General features: G+C 46.4%; 1 protein-coding gene across 2 annotated transcripts in view; it reads right to left on the reverse strand.

Moving 5' to 3' along the window:
- ACER3 (alkaline ceramidase 3) overlaps positions 1-21,351 on the reverse strand; it is a 193,844-nt gene that overhangs the window by 10,840 nt on the left and 161,653 nt on the right. For both annotated transcript variants that reach the window (XM_069759376.1, XM_069759375.1), the window contains exons 2-7: positions 20,398-20,508; positions 20,138-20,190; positions 9,633-9,685; positions 2,580-2,661; positions 1,936-1,971; positions 1,076-1,134 (exon numbers count right to left, since the gene is read on the reverse strand). In XM_069759376.1, the coding sequence (XP_069615477.1) occupies positions 1,076-1,134; positions 1,936-1,971; positions 2,580-2,661; positions 9,633-9,685; positions 20,138-20,190; positions 20,398-20,485 (371 nt within the window). In that variant the 5' untranslated portion in view covers positions 20,486-20,508. The remainder of the gene's footprint in view (positions 1-1,075; positions 1,135-1,935; positions 1,972-2,579; positions 2,662-9,632; positions 9,686-20,137; positions 20,191-20,397; positions 20,509-21,351) is intronic.

Below are 21,351 nucleotides of genomic sequence, written 5' to 3' on the forward strand. Positions count from 1 at the left end.
TCCTGCGCCCCCGTTCTGTCATGTGCTGCTCCCATCCTGCGCCCCCATTCTGTCATGTGCTGCTCCCATCCTGCGCCCCCGTTCTGCCATGTGCTGCTCCCATCCTGCGCCCCGTTCTGTCATGTGCTGCTCCCATCCTGCGCCCCCGTTCTGTCATGTGCTGCTCCCATCCTGCGCCCCGTTCTGTCATGTGCTGCTCCCATCCTGCGCCCCCGTTCTGTCATGTGCTGCTCCCATCCTGCGCCCCGTTCTGTCATGTGCTGCTCCCATCCTGCGCCCCCGTTCTGTCATGTGCTGCTCCCATCCTGCGCCCCCGTTCTGTCATGTGCTGCTCCCATCCTGCGCCCCCGTTCTGTCATGTGCTGCTCCCATCCTGCGCCCCCGTTCTGTCATGTGCTGCTCCCATCCTGCGCCCCGTTCTGTCATGTGCTGCTCCCATCCTGCGCCCCCGTTCTGTCATGTGCTGCTCCCATCCTGCGCCCCCGTTCTGTCATGTGCTGCTCCCATCCTGCGCCCCGTTCTGTCATGTGCTGCTCCCATCCTGCGCCCCCGTTCTGTCATGTGCTGCTCCCATCCTGCGCCCCCGTTCTGTCATGTGCTGCTCCCATCCTGCGCCCCGTTCTGTCATGTGCTGCTCCCATCCTGCGCCCCCGTTCTGTCATGTGCTGCTCCCATCCTGCGCCACCATTCTTTAATTTGCTTCTCCCATCCATATGCCCCATACGCTGCTCCATTATGGTTTATGGCCCCCATAAGATGCTCCATTGTACATGGCCCGTATTCTGCTGCGGTATATAAAAAAAAAAAAAAAAAAAATGCCATACTCACCTATCGTCGCTTGCGCAGTCTATAAAGGCTTTGGACAGAGTGACGCTCCCAGCGTCATATTATAGATATATATCTGCCTTTTTTTAATTTTATTTTTTGGAGGGGGTGAAGTGTGATTATCACATGTGTATGGTGTGGCAGAAGTGACCTAGTGAGTTGATTATCCAGGTCAGTATGATTAAGGAGATAAAAAAAAAAAAGAAAACACAACAACATATAAAGTGTCAGATCGGGGGTCAGGCCTCACCATGTAACTATATACACAGACCGGAGGACAAGGAAGCCCACCAGCACTCCGTACATCACCTGCGGAGGGAGAAGACAAAAAGGAAGTCATTTCATGCGGCCGATCCCACGACATCACAATAACAGGGAGGGGATGGACTTGGCATACCAGTAGTGGGGGGAGGCTCCTGCTGCAGCCAGAGATAGGTCTGATCTGGAGTTTTTGGTCAATTTTTTTTTTCTTTTTGAAAGTCCCTTACCATTTTCAGGAGGTCTGCTTGCTGTCAGTGAATGAGATGCATTGCTGCAAACACTCAGCTGTGAGAACTAAGAGGTCGCTGGGGGTTTTAGCCTTTTTTGTATAGGTCTTTGTAATGCGGAATAATCTATATCCGGCAGTCATTTCCTCCAGGGTTTGCTGTTCTTATCAGGCAAACATATGACAAGCGGCTCCATCGGAGCTTGACGCTGTCTCTCCACCATGCTTTACACTACAGTTCTGCTCCATTAGGGTGCGGTCAGGATCAGTGACAGCTTCTTAGCCGAATTCTCTATTGACGTTTGTGGTATTAGGAAACAGACATCTTGTCTTATCATGGGCACAGGCTACTACTCACTCTCCACCATGCTTTACACTACAGTTCTACTCCATTAGGGCACAATCATGGCATGCCTCTCAGAAGTAATAGCAACTGAAGTCAGGGATAGTCGGTAACCTACCTAGTCTCATCAGAGGCTGTGGCTACTGCAGTCTCCCCCGCCATGCTTTATACTGCAGCTCTGCTTACCCAGATTGGCTGCCATGCATCAGTACAAGTTCACCACTGCATGAAATGCCGGTTTTTATTATTATTTTTTTACAGATATGATCAGAAATCCTACCTGATGGAACACTGGCTCCTTCCATAGTAAGTAAACCTGACATAGAAAGAAAAAAAAACAAAAAAAAAAACGGACATTATTGCTGAAGGGTCAGGCATTAGATGTCATCCCAGGATTATACTACACACATGTAGCAGAGCTCAGGTCAGCTACACATAGCAGCACATTAATGTAACTGTATGAGGACCCAATGAAAACCCTTTATCCCGACTACCTCTGCTTTAATCAGTGCAGTTCATGCCATGTGCCACTAGAGGGCGCCATCTGCACACTGCATCACCACTAGAGGGCGCCATCTGCACACTGCATCACCACTAGAGGGCGCCATCTGTACACACTGCATCACCACTAGAGGGCGCCATCTGCACACACTGCATCACCACTAGAGGGCGCCATCTGCACACTGCATCATTCACGTGTACGGTATGTTACTGCAGAGAACAGAATAGGAATGCAGCTCTTGAGGTGAATGGTGCACAAGGACAAGATGAGTGATGCATTACATGGAGTTACAACATATTATACACAGCACGAACACAACATAGGCAATTACTGACTATGCATTGGCCTTCTATAACATGGCCTGTAACAATCCACACCCCTTTCACCCTCCCCCATGGGTGTACAACAATCCCCACACTTACCGTAGTTACTATTACACTGAAAAGTATTAAGAGGACGAGCAGCAAATAATTATACGAGTTTCTGAACTTGAAACATTCATATCTGAAAAAGAGAAAACAAAGCAGAAAGTCACAGAATGCAAGATACAGACTGTTCCGAAGGGAGTGGAGGGGCAGATACTGCCCCCTGATGATAAAAAGTAATACTGCAAGAGTCCGGATCACCACAACGGACCACGGATGACCGAGGAGCGACTTGATGAAAACTTGCAATTGCAGATGAACACTTACATAATTTGACCACTAGATGGCAGCAAAGCACAGAAGAAATGGGACCAGCTCTTATGGGGTCAGAAATGGGACCAGCATTACAGATTCTCGGCTTTCTCCCTGCCGAACACTTTATAGGATAAGTTGAATTATTTAATAGCACTACTCAACTTAATATATAACACATTGGCAACCATGTAATAGTTTGGGCATTGCCTGGTCCAAATTACGCATATTATTGTGAAAGGCCTAAAGCTAAAGGGGACACATTTCCACCTTTTTCAGCCAGACAAGTGTCCTTCAGTTTTGGTTTGAGGGATTTTCCGCCATTCTTCCTTGGATAATTCCTCGGTCGTCTCCCATCCTCTGCTATTTTGAGGTCTAGTCACAGATTTACAATAAATGTTCAGATCAGGGGACTGTGAGGGCCATTATACAACCTTCAGCTTGCGCCTTTTGAGGTCATCTATTGTGGATTTTGACGTGCGTTTAGGATCATTATCCATTTGTGGAAGCCATCCTCTTCCTCTTAACATTCAGCTTTTTTTTTTTTGGTGTTATGTTTGCATCAAGAATTTGTTGAAATGTCATTGAATCCATTCTTCCCTCTATCCATTAAATATTCCCGGTGCCTCTGGCTGCAACACAACCCCAAAGCATGATTGATCCACCCCCATGCTTAATGGTAGGCGAGATGTTCTTTTCCTGAAATTCTGTGCTCTTTTTCTCCAAACATACCGGTGATCATTGTGGCCAAAGAGTTCTATTCTAACCTCATTGGTCCACAGGACTCGTTTCCAAAATGCATAAGGTTTTTTTAGATGTTTTTTTTGCATACTTCTGACGCTGAATATTATTGTGAGGACACAGGAGAGGTTTTCTTCTGATGACTCTTCCATGAAGGCCATATTTGTGCAGGTGTATTGAACAGTAGAACAATGTACCACAACTCCAGAGTCTGATCAATCTTTAGCAGATGGTTCTAATTTGCTTCTCTAGCAAACCTACGAGCAGCTCTCACTGAAATTTGTCTTGGTCTTCCAGATCTTATCTTGACCTCCACTGTTCCTGGTAACTGCAATTTCTTAATTACATTTGGAACAAAGGAAAGGGCAACTTGAGAAAGCTTTGCCATCTTCTTACAGCCTGCTCCTGCTTTGTGGGCCTCCATTTTCAGAGACATAGGCAGCTGCTTAGGAGAACACATGGCTGCTGTTTTTCGGCACAAGGTTACAGAAGGCTGGGTTTTTATGAAGCTGCAAAATTTGCATCACCTGGCCTTTCCTAACGATGGTGGTGAACAATCTACAACAGACTTATTAGGGTCTGAAATCTTGGTCAAAGTTATCTAAGCACACAAATCCCCAAGGGTGAAATAAGTATTGAACACGTCAATTTTCTAAGTAAATCTATTTCTAAAGACCTGAAATCCTCGCCAGATGTCAGAATCAACCCATCCAATCCACACAAGCAAAGCAATCAAACCATAGATGACCATAACTACACTACTGTTCTAAAGTTTAGGGTCACTTTGCTTTTCTTTCCAAAATAAGAAAATGTCTCAGTTTTTTTCCAATGAAGCCAACATTAAACGATTCAGAAATACACTCTATACATTGTTTTTTTTTTTTTAATCAGATAAATTTTTATTAAGGAAAATCAATAACAAATGACATCAAGCTGTTATTCACAGATAATCATATATTTTATGAACATAACTCCCCCCCCCCCCCTTCGAGACCCCTTAATGCCTTTCTCATTTCCCATCCGATATTCCTTCCCCAATTCAAATACAATTGTATAGTATGAACCTCACCTATAACATTATGCATCCTCCCCACAATTCTAATCCCATTCTATCCATGGCTGCCAAATCTTTTGAAATACATTGAGTTTATTTCTCTTAGTATAGATACTTTTTTCCAATAAAATTTATATGATCCGCCTGCGTTAGAAAGTCTCGTCTAGTCGGAGGATCCTCCCTGATCCAGAACCGATAGGCATGCCGAATTCTTTTATAATGATATAAATTTAAATGTGATAACTGGAATTCTGTTTGTAACTCCACAAATGACTTAAGTCCCCCTTGACCCATCTTTCTAATTCCTGCCTCTCTCCATGGCCCAAATCCTTCCATTTGCTTAAATTCTTGTAAATTCATATTATCCCATATAGGTGAGTATTTGGCAAGGCCTGTGACACCCCTAATCTGTTTAACTTTTTCCCATACCTTATGAATTAGGAGAACAGTAGGAAACCGAGAACCCAGTTTCAAAAATTGCCCCCCTTCCAAACTCTCACCCAGAGGCCATTTTCCCATCAAATATCTCAAACTACTGGGCGATTGCCCCTTTCCCATCTCCTCCCCCCATCCTCCAATATGCTGGCATTGTGCTGATAAAAAAATATACCCAAGGGTTAGGGAGCGCCAAGCCCCCTTCCGCCTTTGGCCTCTGCAAAGTTTCTTGTTTAAACCTTGGGTTTCCCCACCCCCCCATATTAGTTCGTCAAACAGCGATTTGATTTTATGGAACCTACTCTGCGGAATCCGAATTGGAGAATTATGCAGCACATATAACAGCTGCGGCATCACAATCATCTTCAAAAGGTTCACTCTTACAAATTACAGAGAGATGGAGTTTGTGCCACGCTGAAATTTTGGTACGTGTTTTTTGTAGCAGAGGGCTTAGATTAAGTTCTTCAAACCTCGTCAGAGGAAGGGTGATTTGTATCCCGAAATATTTAAATTTCGAAACTACCTTCAATTTTGCTGACATTTCCACCTCCTCAGTACCCCTTTCTACCTCATCAATGGGCATAATGCACGATTTGTCCCAATTTATTTTGAGTCCACAGAATTCCCCAAATTCCTCAATTAATGCCACCGCGTTATCCAGATTCTCCCCCGAGTCCCCCAAAAATAACAAAATATCGTCGGCATACAGAGACACCTTCTCCTCCTTCATTCCATAGACAAATCCTTTTATCTCTCGTGCCTCCCTTATTTTAGCGGCCAAGGGTTCCACAGCCAGGGCAAACAGCAACGGAGACAATGGGCACCCCTGCCTTGTACCCCTATGCAATGAGAAACTATCAGATAATTTATTATTTACTCTAATTTTTGCCATTGGAGAGGAGTATAGCAACCCCACCCAAGATATAAACTTCGGCCCGAACCCAAGGCACAACAGAACCGACCACAAGTAATTCCATTCTACACAATCAAAGGCCTTATGGGCATCCAAAGACACCACCACTCTCTTTCCAGCATTTTCGGCTGGAATTTGCATATTTAAATACAGTGTCCTTAAATTGATTGCTGTAGATTTGTTGGGCATAAATCCAGATTGATCTGGGTGAATTACTTTATCAATCACATGGGTTAGTCTGTTGGCCAAGGCCTTCGCCAAAATCTTTATATCCGCTGTAAGGAGTGAGATTGGTCTGTAGGACTCCGGATTCAGCGGATCCTTATCAGCTTTAGGAATGACCACAACAATGGCCTCTCTCATAGATGTAGGTAATATTCCCCTCTCCAACGACTCATTAAATACCTTCTCCAATTTAGTTATTATTTCTTCATTAAAAGTTTTGTACACCTCTACCGGAATGCCATCCGCCCCCGGGGCCTTATTACCCGCCATATCCGCCAGTGCCACCCTCAGTTCCTCCGCCGCCATCGGCCTATCCATCCATTCTCTATCCTCCTCACCTAGTCTAGGAAGCTTAATCGCACTCATATACCTGTTACACTCTATACATTGTTAATGTGCTAAATGACTATTGTAGCTGCAAGTGTCTGGTTTCTAATACAATATCTTCAGAGGTGTATAGAGGCCCATTTCCAGTAACCATCACTCAAGTGTTCTTATGGTATTTTGTGTTTGCTAACTCTGTAAGAAGGTCAATGGATGGTTAGAATACCCTTGAAAACCCTTGTGCAAGTATGTTAGCACAGCTGAAAACAGTTTGGCTGATTAGAGAACCTATAAGCCTGACCTTCCTTTGAGCTAGTTGAGAATCTGGAGCATTACATTTGTTGGTTCCATTAAACTCTCAAAACGGCCAGAAAAAAAAAAAAAAAACTTTCATGTGAAATTCGACAGTTTATTCTTGTTCTTAGAAATGAAGGCTATTCCATGTGAGAAAGTGCAAAAAAGCTGAAGATTTCCTACAACTGTGTGTACTACTCCCTTCAGAGGAGAGCACAAACAGGCTCTAACCAGAGTAGAAAGAGAAGTGGGAGGCCCCGCTGCACAACTGAGCAACAAGACAAGTACATTAGAGTCTGTAGTTTGAGAAATCGATGCCTCACAGGTCCTCAACTGGCAGCTTCATTAAATAGAACATGCAAAACGCCAGTGTCAACGTCTACAGTGAAGAGGCGACTTTGGGATGCTGGCCTTCAGGGCAGAGTGGCAAAGAAAAAGCCATAGCTGAGACTGGCTAATAAAAGGAAAAGATTAATATGGGCAAAAGAACACAGACATTGGTCAGAGGAAGATTGGAAAAAAAGTGTTATGGACAGACAAATCCAAGTTTGAGGTGTTTGGATCACACAGAAGAACATTTGTAAGACGCAAAACAACTGAAAAGATGCTGGAAGAGTGTGACGCCTTCTGTCAAGCATGGTGGAGGTAATGTGATGGTCTGGGGTTGCTTTGGTGCTGGTAAAGTGGGAGATTTGTACAAGGTAAAAGGGATTTTGAATAAGGAAGGCTATCACTCGCCATGCCATACCCTGCGGACAGCGCTTGATTGGAGCCAATTTCATCCTACAACAGGACAATGACCCAAAGCACACCTCCAAATTATGCAAGAACTATTTAGGGAAGAAGCAGGCAGCTGGTATCTATCTGTAATGGAGTGGCCAGCGCAGTCACCAGATCTCAACCCCATTGAGCAGCTTGACCGTATGGTGCCAAAAAGTGCCCATCGAGCCAAACCAACTTGTAGGAGGGGCTTCTGGAAGCATGGGGGGAAATTTCTCCAGATTACCTCAGCAAATTAACTGCTAGAATGCTAAAGGTCTGGAATGCTGGAATTGCTGCAGAGGGAGCAAAGATTGAAGGAGAAAATTATTATTTAAAATAATCTTTTTTTCGAACCTTGTCAATGTCTGGACTAAATTTTCAATGCATTTGGCAACTCATTGGATTCATAAAAGTATGAGTTTTCGTGGAAAACACAAAACTGTCTGGGTGACCCTAAACTTTGGAACGGTAGTGTATGCTCAATAATAAGAAATGACTCAGGAAAAAGTATTGAACACTGTTACTGAAAATTTTTAAATACGTCGTACAAAAGTCTTTGTAAGTGATGAAGTTTAGAGACTCCTCCTAAATGGAGAAACTAGTCGCAGGCATTGCTCAGGTGCGATTTGGGGCTATTCTTCCACACACCTTCCTGCAGCTTCCATGGGCTCCTTTTCTTTGAACTCTGAGCTTTAGTTCGTTCCATAGATTTTCTATCGGATTCAAGGCCAGTGATCGGCTCAGCCATTCTAGCAGCTTTATTTTCTCACTCTCTCTCTAAAATCAATTGGCTGTTTGTTTAGGATCATGATCTTGCTGAAATCGCCATCATCCTGGTAGATGGCAGCAGATTTTTATCAAGAATCTCTTAGTACATTTGTCCATTCATCCTTCCTTCAATTATATGACGTTTGCTAGTGCTGTATGCTGAAAAACAGCCCACCTCCCTGATGTTCCCTTCTACAAACTTCACTGTGGGTATGGTATTTTTGGGGTGATATGCGGTGCCTTTTGGCCTTCAAACATGGTGTGTATTATGGCATCCAAAGAGTTCAATTTTTATCTCATCTGATCAGTCTTATTCTCCCAGTATTTCACAGGCTTGCCTAAATATTCTGCAAACTAAGTGAGCTTCAACATGCTTTTTGCTCAGCAATCAAGCTTGCATGGTGAGCGTGCATACAGCCCATGCACAACTTATTTTTTTTCTTTGAAACAACTGTACCTGCTGATTACATGTCTTTCGGTAGCTCTCCACAGGCGGTCTGTGGTTCTTGGATAACTCTTCTGATAATTCTGTTCACTTCTGTCAAATCTTTCAGGGAGCACCTGGCTATGGCCTTAGCAGTGCTCACTGGAACCTTCAGTAGCTTAGAAATCCTTCTGTAACCAATGACATCAGTATGTTTTGCAACAATAAGGTTGTAAAGGTCTTGAGACAGCTTACTGCTGTTACCCATCATGAGATGTTTCTTGTGTGGCATCTTGGTAATGAGACACCTTTCTATAGCCCATCAGATGAACCAGTTGATAATATATTTGTCACTAAGTGGCAGGATTGCTTACTAATTCCTGGTAGATTTCAGCTGGTGTTAAGATTTTCCATGGCTTTTTGCTCTGCTCTTTCTGCAGGTTTTCAATACTTTTTTTTTTTACTGTGTCATCTCTCATTATCACACAATTTATGGACATCTATGGTGATTTCTTTGCCTGCGTGGATTGGACGTGTTGTTACCGAATTTTGGGGAGAATTTCATGTCACCAGCACCTTTAGAAATACATTTACTTAGAAAATTGGTGACGTCTTCAATACTTATTTCACCTGCTATATACTTCTGTATTGTCATCTTAAACTGCTATTAAAAGTCCTGCCAGACAGGCCGCCTGTTGACAAAACTTTCAGCAACTTCTCTAGTATCCCGATCCGTCTAATCGCTTAGATGCCGAGGTTGGGGTAGACTGCAGCATCTACAGGGGTTAAAGTGTAATTACACCAGCACTGATCTACTTTTCAAAAATACACCCCTATAATACATGATGTGTAACTTACAGACAGTAGACGAACACGCTGCAGCTGTAGATCATGGGCAGCTCATCCAGGAGCTGCGAAGAAAAAAAAAACCCCAGAAAAAACAACCGAGAAAGGGTTAAAATGGACACTTGTAATGTTATGAAGTTCACACCCTACTTAAAAGGCCCCCAAAAACTATTGTGATGTGTAACTACACAGATCCTCATTTTCACAACCTCCATTTGATATTAGCAAATAGGAACCATAATTAACAAAAGGGACACCAGGGGTAATTAATAACGACCCACCGGACACCTGGGTTCCGAACAACAATACCGCCTGTTCTAGGGGTAAATGTGTCACTATCACAACCTCTCCATAGATATAGGAGTAACTTAATAGAAGGAAGCAGATACTATACAGGGGGCCACCATCCACCAGTAAAGTCCTCTGCTACAGGGCGTCAGAGCTCCAGACTGTCGGCTTCCAGATTCCACTTCTGTGACAACACCGACACAATACTGATAATCTGCCCATTCCCTGCCAGAAAGAGTGAACACCGCAAACTACAAACCAGCAATACATCTGTTATAGAGGTTTATTTATCCAGAGTGTTAGATGTCAAGTTACCTGTATCTTATGTAAAATCCGTAACAATGTGCAACAATGTAACTACTATAATACTGCTCCTATGCACAAGAATATAACTACTATAATACTGCCCCTATGTACAAGAATATAACTACTATAATACTGCTCCTATGCACAAGAATATAACTACTATAATACTGCCCCTATGCACAAGAATATAACTACTATAATACTGCTCCTATGCACAAGAATATAACTACTATAATACTGCCCCTACGCACAAGAATATAACTACTATAATACTGCCCCTATGTACAAGAATATAACTACTATAATACTGCCCCTATGCACAAGAATATAACTACTATAATACTGCCCCTATGCACAAGAATATAACTACTATAATACTGCTCCTATGCACAAGAATATAACTACTATAATACTGCTCCTATGCACAAGAATATAACTACTATAATACTGCCCCTATGTACAAGAATATAACTACTATAATACTGCCCCTATGCACAAGAATATAACTACTATAATACTGCCCCTATGCACAAGAATATAACTACTATAATACTGCTCCTATGCACAAGAATATAACTACTATAATACTGCTCCTATGCACAAGAATATAACTACTATAATACTGCTCCTATGCACAAGAATATAACTACTATAATACTGCTCCTATGCACAAGAATATAACTACTATAATACTGCCCCTATGCACAAGAATATAACTGCTATAATACTGCTCCTCTGTACAAGAATATAACTACTATAATACTGCCTCTATGTACAAAAATAGGGATTTTTGTGTACTCACCGTAAAATCCTTTTCTCCGAGCCATTCATTGGGGGACACAGACCGTGGTGTATGCTGCTGCCAATAGGAGGCTGACACTAAGTGATACAAAAAAAGTTAGCTCCTCCCCTGCAGTATACACCCTCCTGCTGGCTCTCAGCTAACCAGTTCGGTGCAAAAGCAGTAGGAGATCAATAACAATATATGAGCGTATAGCATGTCATATTATATATGAGAGTATAGCATGTCAGATTATAAAAAACAATCATAAGCTAATAACAGGGTGGGAGCTGTGTCCCCCAATGAATGGCTCGGAGAAAAGGATTTTACGGTGAGTACACAAAAATCCCTATTTCTCCTTCGCCTCATTGGGGGACACAGACCGTGGGACGTCCCAAAGCAGTCCCTGGGTGGGGACAACAATAGATCAGGCCCTGTGTAACCGCTACTTACAAGTGCGCCACCGCGGCCTCCAGAGTCCGCCTGCCCAGACTCACATCTGTGGAAGTGTGGGAATTATAGTGCTTCAAGAATGCATGCGGACTGGACGAATCCGAAAGCTTGCAGGCGTGCCTTGCTGACGCCTGGTACCTAGAACCCTTGATAGACAGGGAGATAGGCTGACATCTAGCACGGAAGGACTCCTGGATGGTGAAAAGAATTCAACATGTTATCATGGTCGATGAAACCGCTAAACCCTTCCTGAAAATGTCAGGAAGCCTTCCTCTACCGTCAGGAAGCCCAAATAAAACGTCCAACCTTCAGAAGGACGCCGTCCTAAAGACGTACCTACTCAGAGCACTCACTTCGTCCAGAATATGGGGGATCTTATTCCATTTTGTGGACTGGAGCCAAAAGAGATGAGGGAAGAACTATGCCCTCATAACAGTGGTAATACAGTACCACCTTGGTAACAAGGGATGGGGATGGCCTGAGGACAACCTTGCCTCGAAGGTAATAAGGGAAAAAAGTCTGAAAGAGCAGAGAAGCTAGCTCCGAAGACTCGTCAGAGTGAGAATATCGCAGAGGAGAACGGGACGACTTTCCTTGATAGTAAAGTCTGCCCAGCTGAAAAAGGAGCCTACTGTAAGGCTCCTAGGAATAATAAGGTCCCAATGATCTAACGGTATGCGATAAGGAAGAACTACGTGTGAAAACTCCCTGTGAGAAAGTCCCTACTTGCGGTTGTGCTGCGATAAGGCGAGAAGATACTAGCTCCGCAAACAAAACGGACGTGGTCAGTGCGGATCTCTGAGGATCACTGGGGCCCCTTTCTGCTTCCGAAAGGCTTTCGGAAGTAGTGGAAGGGGAGTTATGGAAACTGGTACCACGGCAGAACCAGAGCATGGAGAGCGATGGCTCTTGGATCTCGAGGCCGAACCACGAACTCGAGTACATTGGCCTTCAGTCTGGATGTCATCCCACCTACAACTGGAGAGCTCCAGTAAGGACAGATCTGATGGAAGACTTCGGGGAGAAGTTCCCACTGACTTGAGGCGGAACCCTGATGGCTGAATTTGTTTGCCGTTCAGAGTTCTACTTCTGGGATAAATACTGCCGAGATCACCGAATAATAGACTTCGGCCCATCAGAGAAAGTGATGTACCTCGGTCATGGCGCCTGACCGTGGGTACCTGCTAGATGACTGACGTAAGGCACCGCCGTGGCATTATCCAATTGAATTCGGATAGGGAGACCCGCCAGAAGGCAGTGGACCTGCTGTAAGACTACCGTTTGGATCTCCAGAACAATGATGGGGAGAAGAAGACTGGCATTGGAAGTTACTAATAACCATTGAACCGGGAGAAAGGCCCTGGATGAAGAAGGAGCTCAGAGACTATTGTCTGAAAGTCTGTTTGACTTGCTGAAAACGAGCGGAGCGAAGGAAACCGCTTCCATTGTCGTCACCATTTTTCCTCAGAACTCTCTTAGCAAATCGAATGAAATGAGGGGGTGAGTAATCAAGCCCTCAGAACTCTCCTTGCGCGAGCTCCCTGTTGAAGGGCCATGACCTTGTCTCGAGGAAGAATTACCATCCTTCTAGAAGTGTGCAGGATCATCCTCAAAAAGGATATCTGCTGGGCTGGAAATGAGAAGAACTTGTCTAAGTGTAGCTGCCAGCCCAGGAGAGAAGGTATCGCAAGAGATATAGACGACTCAGCGTAGTCCTGGAAGGGCGGCTAGACAGACCAAACAGGGCAGGATGAGCACGCCTCTAGAGTGCAAGAGAAACATGACATCCGCCATGACCCGGGCGAACACTCTGGGTGCGGAAGCAAGGCCGAAGGACAAGGTTGTGACTTGAAAATGCTGTTGACGAATGGAAAGGCGAAGGAATTTTTGCAGAGGGTAAGCAACCCGAATATCGATGGATGCCGGAAACTGCACCTTTTTCTGTTGAAGTAATGGCTGAGCGGAGGGACTCCATCCAAAGAAGGAGGACCATGTCAAAGGTTGTTAGAAGTTTGAGGTCCAGGGTCGATCTTACTTTTCGTTCCCCTGTTTGGAACCAAGATCCCTTAGATCTAGACTGTGCTGGACAATCCTTATACAATCCTTTGTCAGACTCCCGCTCAAAGGATTTGATTGGCCAGTTGTTACTGGTGTGAATCAAGGTAGTTAAGGTCTCCAGCCAGGAGACCGTTGCTCTAGCAATCCATGCGGCCGCTAGGGAGGATAGAGCGCTGGACTCGAAGCCGCAATACGGAACGAACCAGATTTGCTATCTGACAGTCCGTGGTATTTTTAATTGATGACCCATCAGGTAGGGATACTGGTAGGAATACCACAGGAGATTCTACCCGGTTAATCTGCCCCATGGCAGAATGTGCGGCTGCATCCAGCAGGTCATAGTCTCTTGCCATCTCCTCTTTTCACGGTGCAGAGATAAAAATTAGGCACCCTCGATCCATCAACCTCTTAACAGGGAAGTGGAGAGGAATTGTCCGCCTTCTTGCATCATCCACTAAATAGTGGTGATGCAGAGGGGGGAGCTCGTACGCCAAAAAGGGTGCCTCTATATGTCCACAGAGTTCAGGTCTCCAGGTGGACAGGACAGGTTGTCTGGCGTTAGGCCTGGATGCAGAAGAGGAAACATGGAGACGACACTCCGTGTGCTCGTCTGTTGATGGTGTGGGGAGATCGGTGCCCTTTAAAGGACCCGTCGCCCTTAAAAAACAGGCCAGGCATGGCATCCCACGTAGAGGCTTCTGTCCAGTGAATCGCTTATCCGAATTGAATGGCAAATGCTCTCGAGGGAGTTTAGTCTCTGAAGCTCTGGCAAGCTCAGGCAATATCCAAGCCATATTCAGAGCCTTGTTGTCATCAAATCATTGGTGAGGGAGCAGGAAACGAAAAACTTCCGTTTTCTAGATGCCTGTATGTTTCTAGATGCCTGCACGTTTCTAGAATACTTGCGGCCCCTGCTAGCCGACGGCTCCCATGTAGGATAGGGACCATGTATATTGGTCCTACGAGCACTCCAAACACAGAGGGTACACAGAGGGATTCAATCTCTTGATCAGAGAACCATGGATTGGTCAGTGAAGAAGTCCACTGAGGGGAACTAGAGGATAAAGCTGGGGTCGGCGGCGGAGGGCTCCTCGGACTGATCAAGCGCCTTTAAGACCAGGAAATACTGGTCATACGCCTTTAGGACCAGGAAATACTGGCCATGCCCCTTTAAGACCAGAGAATACTGGCCATACGCCTTTAAGACCAGAGAATACTGGCCATACGCCTTTAAGACCAGAGAATACTGGCCATGCGCCTTTAAGACCAGAGAATACTGGCCATGCGCCTTTAAGACCAGAGAATACTGGCCATGCGCCTTTAAGACCAGAGAATACTGGCCATGCGCCTTTAAGACCAGAGAATACTGGTTATGCGCCTTTAAGACCAGGGAATACTGGCCATGCGCCTTTAAGACCAGGGAATACTGGCCATGCGCCTTTAAGACCAGGGAATACTGGCCATGCGCCTTTAAGACCAGGGAATACTGGCCATGCGCCTTTAAGACCAGGGAATACTGGCCATGCGCCTTTAAGACCAGGGAATACTGGCCATGCGCCTTTAAGACCAGGGAATACTGGCCATGCGCCTTTAAGACCAGGGAATACTGGTCATGCACCTTTAAGACCAGGGAATACTGGTCATGCACCTTTAAGACCAGGGAATACTGGTCATGCACCTTTAAGACCAGGGAATACTGGTCATGCACCTTTAAGACCAGAGAATACTGGTCACGCGCCTTTAAGACTGGGAATACTGGTCATGCACCTTTAATACCAAGGAATACTGGTCACGCGCCTTTAAGACTGGGAATACTGGGAATACTGGTCACGTGCCTTTAAGACCAGGAAATACTGGTCATGTGCCTTTAAGACCAGGGAATACTGGTCATGCGCCTTTAAGACCAGGGAATCCTGGCCATATGCCTTTAAGACCAGGAAATACTGGTCATGTGCCTTTAAGACCAGGTACTTCCTTACCCGGGTACTGAGACATGCACCTTTATAGAGTCGATGTGCCCCTTTAATGCAAAAATACTGTCACCCCAGTGTGAGCTGGCCGGGTGGACCAAGATGGCCACCGGGAGCTGCAGAGTTGATAAAACCTCGCAGAGAGCGAGAAGCGCCAATTTGGGGGGCGGAGCCACAGACACGATGTTGAATAGGCCTAAGCCGGGGCCTAAATTTCTGTAGCCGGCGGAAGTCACCAGTGGGTCGTTCAAGGCAAGACTTCCAGGATGCGGCCTACAAATCGGCCGAAGCCGGGGGCTAAATTTTTGCAGCCATCCAGAGCGTTACCTCAGAGAGGTGGGCCACAGGGAAGTGGCTGAGGCTGCCTGTCAGCATGTGGATATCCCACTGAAGATGGATCCACTCACCATTGGTGCGCGTCCCGGCATGGAGCCGCCGCGGATGTGGGTTTCAGCGCTGTTCTGTGCAGCGTGGACGGTGCAGGGATAAGCCTCAATCCATCATCCGTTTGTTAGGGAGGTGGAGAGGATCCGTCCGCCTCCTTGTGCCATCCGCCTTCACAGTGGTGGGACAGTGGGGGCTGCTCGGACGCCATAGAGAGGGGCCTCTGTACAGCCACGGAGCTCAGTCCGGGTGGACAGGGCCAGTTGTCCGGCATTAGGCCTGGCTCCAGGAGAGGATACATGGGGGTGACACTCCATGTGGTCGCCTGCTGCTGGTGTGGGGAGATCGGGACTCGAAGGAACCGTCGCCCCTGAAGTGAGCTCAGGCATGGCGTCCCACGTCGCAGGAGAGGTACGGGGAGGTATACTCGCTGTGCTCGCCTGTTGATGGTTCGAGGGAGATCGGAACCTTGAAAGGAACCGTCGCCCCCTTCACTCCGTTAATTAAAAAATAAAAATTTACAGAAAATTAAAACGATAAAATAAAAACGTTGGGGTCTGAACCAGACCCATGTGCCTCCTACAGACACTAAGCAAGAACTGGTTAGCTGAGAGCCAGCAGGAGGGTGTATACTGCAGGGGAGGAGCCGAGAGCCAGCAGGAGGGTGTATACTGCAGGGGAGGAGCTGAGAGCCAGCAGGAGGGCGTATACTGCAGGGGAGGAGCCGAGAGCCAGCAGGAGGGTGTATACTGCAGGGGAGGGTGTATACTGCAGGGGAGGAGCCGAGAGCCAGCAGGAGGGTGTATACTGCAGGGGAGGAGCTGAGAGCCAGCAGGAGGGTGTATACTGCAGGGGAGGAGCCGAGAGCCAGCAGGAGGGTGTATACTGCAGGGGAGGAGCCGAGAGCCAGCAGGAGGTGTATACTGCAGGGGAGGAGCCGAGAGCCAGCAGGAGGGTGTATACTGCAGGGGAGGAGCCGAGAGCCAGCAGGAGGGTGTATACTGCAGGGGAGGAGCCGAGAGCCAGCAGGAGGGTGTATACTGCAGGGGAGGAGCCGGGAGCCAGCAGGAGGGTGTATACTGCAGGGGAGGAGCCGAGAGCCAGCAGGAGGGTGTATACTGCAGGAGAGGAGCCGAGAGCCAGCAGGAGGTGTATACTGCAGGGGAGGAGCCGGGAGCCAGCAGGAGGGTGTATACTGCAGGAGAGGAGCCGAGAGCCAGCAGGAGGGTGTATACTGCAGGAGAGGAGCCGAGAGCCAGCAGGAGGGTGTATACTGCAGGGGAGGAGCCGAGAGCCAGCAGGAGGGTGTATACTGCAGGAGAGGAGCCGAGAGCCAGCAGGAGGGTGTATACTGCAGGGGAGGAGCCGAGAGCCAGCAGGAGGGTGTATACTGCAGGGGAGGAGCCGAGAGCCAGCAGGAGGGTGTATACTGCAGGGGAGGAGCCGGGAGCCAACAGGAGGGTGTATACTGCAGGGGAGGAGCCGAGAGCCAGCAGGAGGTGTATACTGCAGGAGAGGAGCCGAGAGCCAGCAGGAGGGTGTATACTGCAGGGGAGGAGCCGGGAGCCAGCAGGAGGGTGTATACTGCAGGGGAGGAGCCGAGAGCCAGCAGGAGGGTGTATACTGCAGGGGAGGAGCCGAGAGCCAGCAGGAGGGTGTATACTGCAGGGGAGGAGCCGAGAGCCAGCAGGAGGGTGTATACTGCAGGGGAGGAGCCGAGAGCCAGCAGGAGGGTGTATACTGCAGGGGAGGAGCCGAGAGCCAACAGGAGGGTGTATACTGCAGGGGAGGAGCCGAGAGCCAGCAGGAGGTGTATACTGCAGGAGAGGAGCCGAGAGCCAGCAGGAGGGTGTATACTGCAGGGGAGGAGCCGGGAGCCAGCAGGAGGGTGTATACTGCAGGGGAGGAGCCGAGAGCCAGCAGGAGGGTGTATACTGCAGGGGAGGAGCCGAGAGCCAGCAGGAGGGTGTATACTGCAGGGGAGGAGCCGAGAGCCAGCAGGAGGGTGTATACTGCAGGGGAGGAGCCGAGAGCCAGCAGGAGGGTGTATACTGCAGGGGAGGAGCCGAGAGCCAGCAGGAGGGTGTATACTGCAGGGGAGGAGCCGAGAGCCAGCAGGAGGGTGTATACTGCAGGGGAGGAGCCGAGAGCCAGCAGGAGGGTGTATACTGCAGGGGAGGAGCCGAGAGCCAGCAGGAGGGTGTGTACTGCAGGGGAGGAGCCGAGAGCCAGCAGGAGGGTGTATACTGCAGGGGAGGAGCCGAGAGCCAGCAGGAGGGTGTATACTGCAGGGGAGGAGCCGAGAGCCAGCAGGAGGTGTATACTGCAGGGGAGGAGCTGAGAGCCAGCAGGAGGGTGTATACTGCAGGGGAGGAGCTGAGAGCCGGCAGGAGGGTGTATACTGCAGGGGAGGAGCTGAGAGCCAGCAGGAGGGTGTGTACTGCAGGGGAGGAGCCGAGAGCCAGCAGGAGGGTGTATACTGCAGGGGAGGAGCCGAGAGCCAGCAGGAGGGTGTATACTGCAGGGGAGGAGCCGAGAGCCAGCAGGAGGGTGTATACTGCAGGGGAGGAGAGAACTTTTTTTTGTATCACTTAGTGTCAGCCTCCTATTGGCAGCAGCATACACCCACGGTCTGTGTCCCCCAATGAGGCGAAGGAGAAATATATTCTTGTACATAGGGGCAGTATTATAGTAGTTATAACTACTATAATACTGCCCCCTATGTGCAAGAATATAACTACTATAATACTGCCCCCTATGTGCAAGAATATAACTACTATAATACTGCCCCCTATGTACAAGAATATAACTACTATAATACTGCTCCTATGTACAAGAATATAACTACTATAATACTGCCCCCTATGTACAAGAATATAACTACTATAATACTGCCCCCTATGTACAAGAATATAACTACTATAATACTGCCCCCTATGTACAAGAATATAACTCCTATAATACTGCTCCTATGTACAAGAATATAACTACTATAATACTGCCCCCTATGTACAAGAATATAACTACTATAATACTGCCCCCTATGTACAAGAATATAACTACTATAATACTGCCCCCTATGTACAAGAATATAACTACTATAATACTGCTCCTATGTACAAGAATATAACTACTATAATACTGCCCCCTATGTGCAAGAATATAACTACTATAATACTGCCCCCTATGTACAAGAATATAACTCCTATAATACTGACCCTATATACAAGAATATAACTCCTATAATACTACTCCTATGTACAAGAATATAACTACTATAATACTGCCCCCTATGTACAAGAATATAACTACTATAATACTGCCCCCTATGTACAAGAATATAACTACTATAATACTGCCCCCTATGTACAAGAATATAACTACTATAATACTGCCCCCTATGTACAAGAATATAACTACTATAATACTGCCCCTATGTACAAGAATATAACTACTATAATACTGCTCCTATGTACAAGAATATAACTACTATAATACTGCCCCTATGTACAAGAATATAACTACTATAATACTGCCCCCTATGTACAAGAATATAACTACTATAATACTGCCCCCTATGTACAAGAATATAACTACTATAATACTGCCCCCTATGTACAAGAATATAACTACTATAATACTGCTCCTATGTACAAGAATATAACTACTATAATACTGCCCCCTATGTACAAGAATATAACTACTATAATACTGCCCCCTATGTACAAGAATATAACTACTATAATACTGCCCCCTATGTACAAGAATATAACTACTATAATACTGCCCCCTATGTACAAGAATATAACTACTATAATACTGCTCCTATGTACAAGAATATAACTACTATAATACTGCCCCTATGTACAAGAATATAGCTACTATAATACTGCTCCCTATGTACAAGAATATAACTACTATAATACTGCTCCTATGTACAGGAATATAACTACTATAATACTGCTCCTATCTACAAGAATATAACTACTATAATACTGCCTCTATGTACAAGAATATAACTACTATAATACTGCTCCTATCTACAAGAATATAACTACTATAATACTGCCCCTATGTACAAGAATATAACTACTATAATACTGCCCCTATGTACAAGAATAGAACTACTATAATACTGCTCCTATCTACAAGAATATAACTACTATAATGCTGCCCTTATCCACAAGGCATATGTCAGGTGGGGTTGGCTCTCTCTATAGTGTATCTTGCCCCTGTATTATGGGATGGCATCTTTTACAGCAGTAGATCTTTCTTACCTGCATCTCGTACTGCAGCGTCATGTGGAAGAACCAGGATCCCATCCCAACCGCTGCATAACACAGAGGAAAGCAACAATTATAAGTCTGGTGCACAATCTTCATAAACATTGGCCTGAGATAAGCGGTGCATGGTGGTCTCTTGATCCCCACTCTTGATGTAGGGAGGTGCAGTCAAGAAGTGAATGTGTATGATCTTGCGTATGAAAATTGAAGGCTATGCTGGGAGCTGTAGTCCTACAGCATTCCGGGCTACTCACCTGCTAAACCCAGGAAGGCCATCAGGTACCTGGTCTCCAGCTTGTCATTAACCGTCTGTATAGCTCCGCAGATGGGAGGGAGGATCATGATCAGGTTGCTCACCGTGTTCCCTACATGGAGAGGATGGGCGACACATAAATACGGTGCAGTCACTGAACAAGCAGGGGGCGGTCAATAACTGAATACAATGAACTATTCATCAGCCTTGGAAAGACGGTGACTTCCCAGTTGAAATGTTAAGGGCAGACATACGAGGTCACCCAGCTTTCCCGATGTCCTGAGCAACCATTCTGCAGTGACAATGTAGTGATGCATTTCAGGGTGTGGTGCCCTTTAATCCTGCCCCCCCTCCCCCCGCATCATCTCCCGCGGCGCACAATCAGGATCATAAATTTGCTTACGGGTTCGATATGAAAACGTGCAATCCCTGGATTTAGCCGGCACTCGATACCAAGAGGCCGGGACATATTTCCATATCCGTCCCCGGGCGCACAGAATTTACCTATGGTGTACGGGATATTGTGCAATCCCACAATGCATCACCAAAAAAAAGGGTGCTCCAGAGATAAAGGGTCTGTAGTCTCAGAAGTCGGGGGGGCCTTAGTGCAGACCAGCCATTGTGTTAGCACCAGGGATGGCAAAATACTGCAGTTTTCACATTGGCCACTAGATGTCAGGGTTACAAGATCGTGGGACACCAGCTCACTTTACGGCTTGCTGCAAAACAGATTCTTATAGAGAAAGTGCAAAAATAATGGGGAAAACAGCAGTTAATTCTATCTGGGGAACGAACATACCCTGACTGGCACCGGGGCAATGTTAATAGTAAATGCAGCTGTGTCCTTAAACTACAACTGGTTCGTTTCTCTATAGAAATCATTCATAGTCTATAATAGGCTGTCCTATCAGAAGCCAGGGATCTGGCCTCACCCTCATGCTTTATACTCCAGCTT

The sequence above is a fragment of the Ranitomeya imitator genome, chromosome 3, assembly GCF_032444005.1.
Source record: "Ranitomeya imitator isolate aRanImi1 chromosome 3, aRanImi1.pri, whole genome shotgun sequence".
NCBI lineage: Eukaryota > Metazoa > Chordata > Amphibia > Anura > Dendrobatidae > Ranitomeya > Ranitomeya imitator.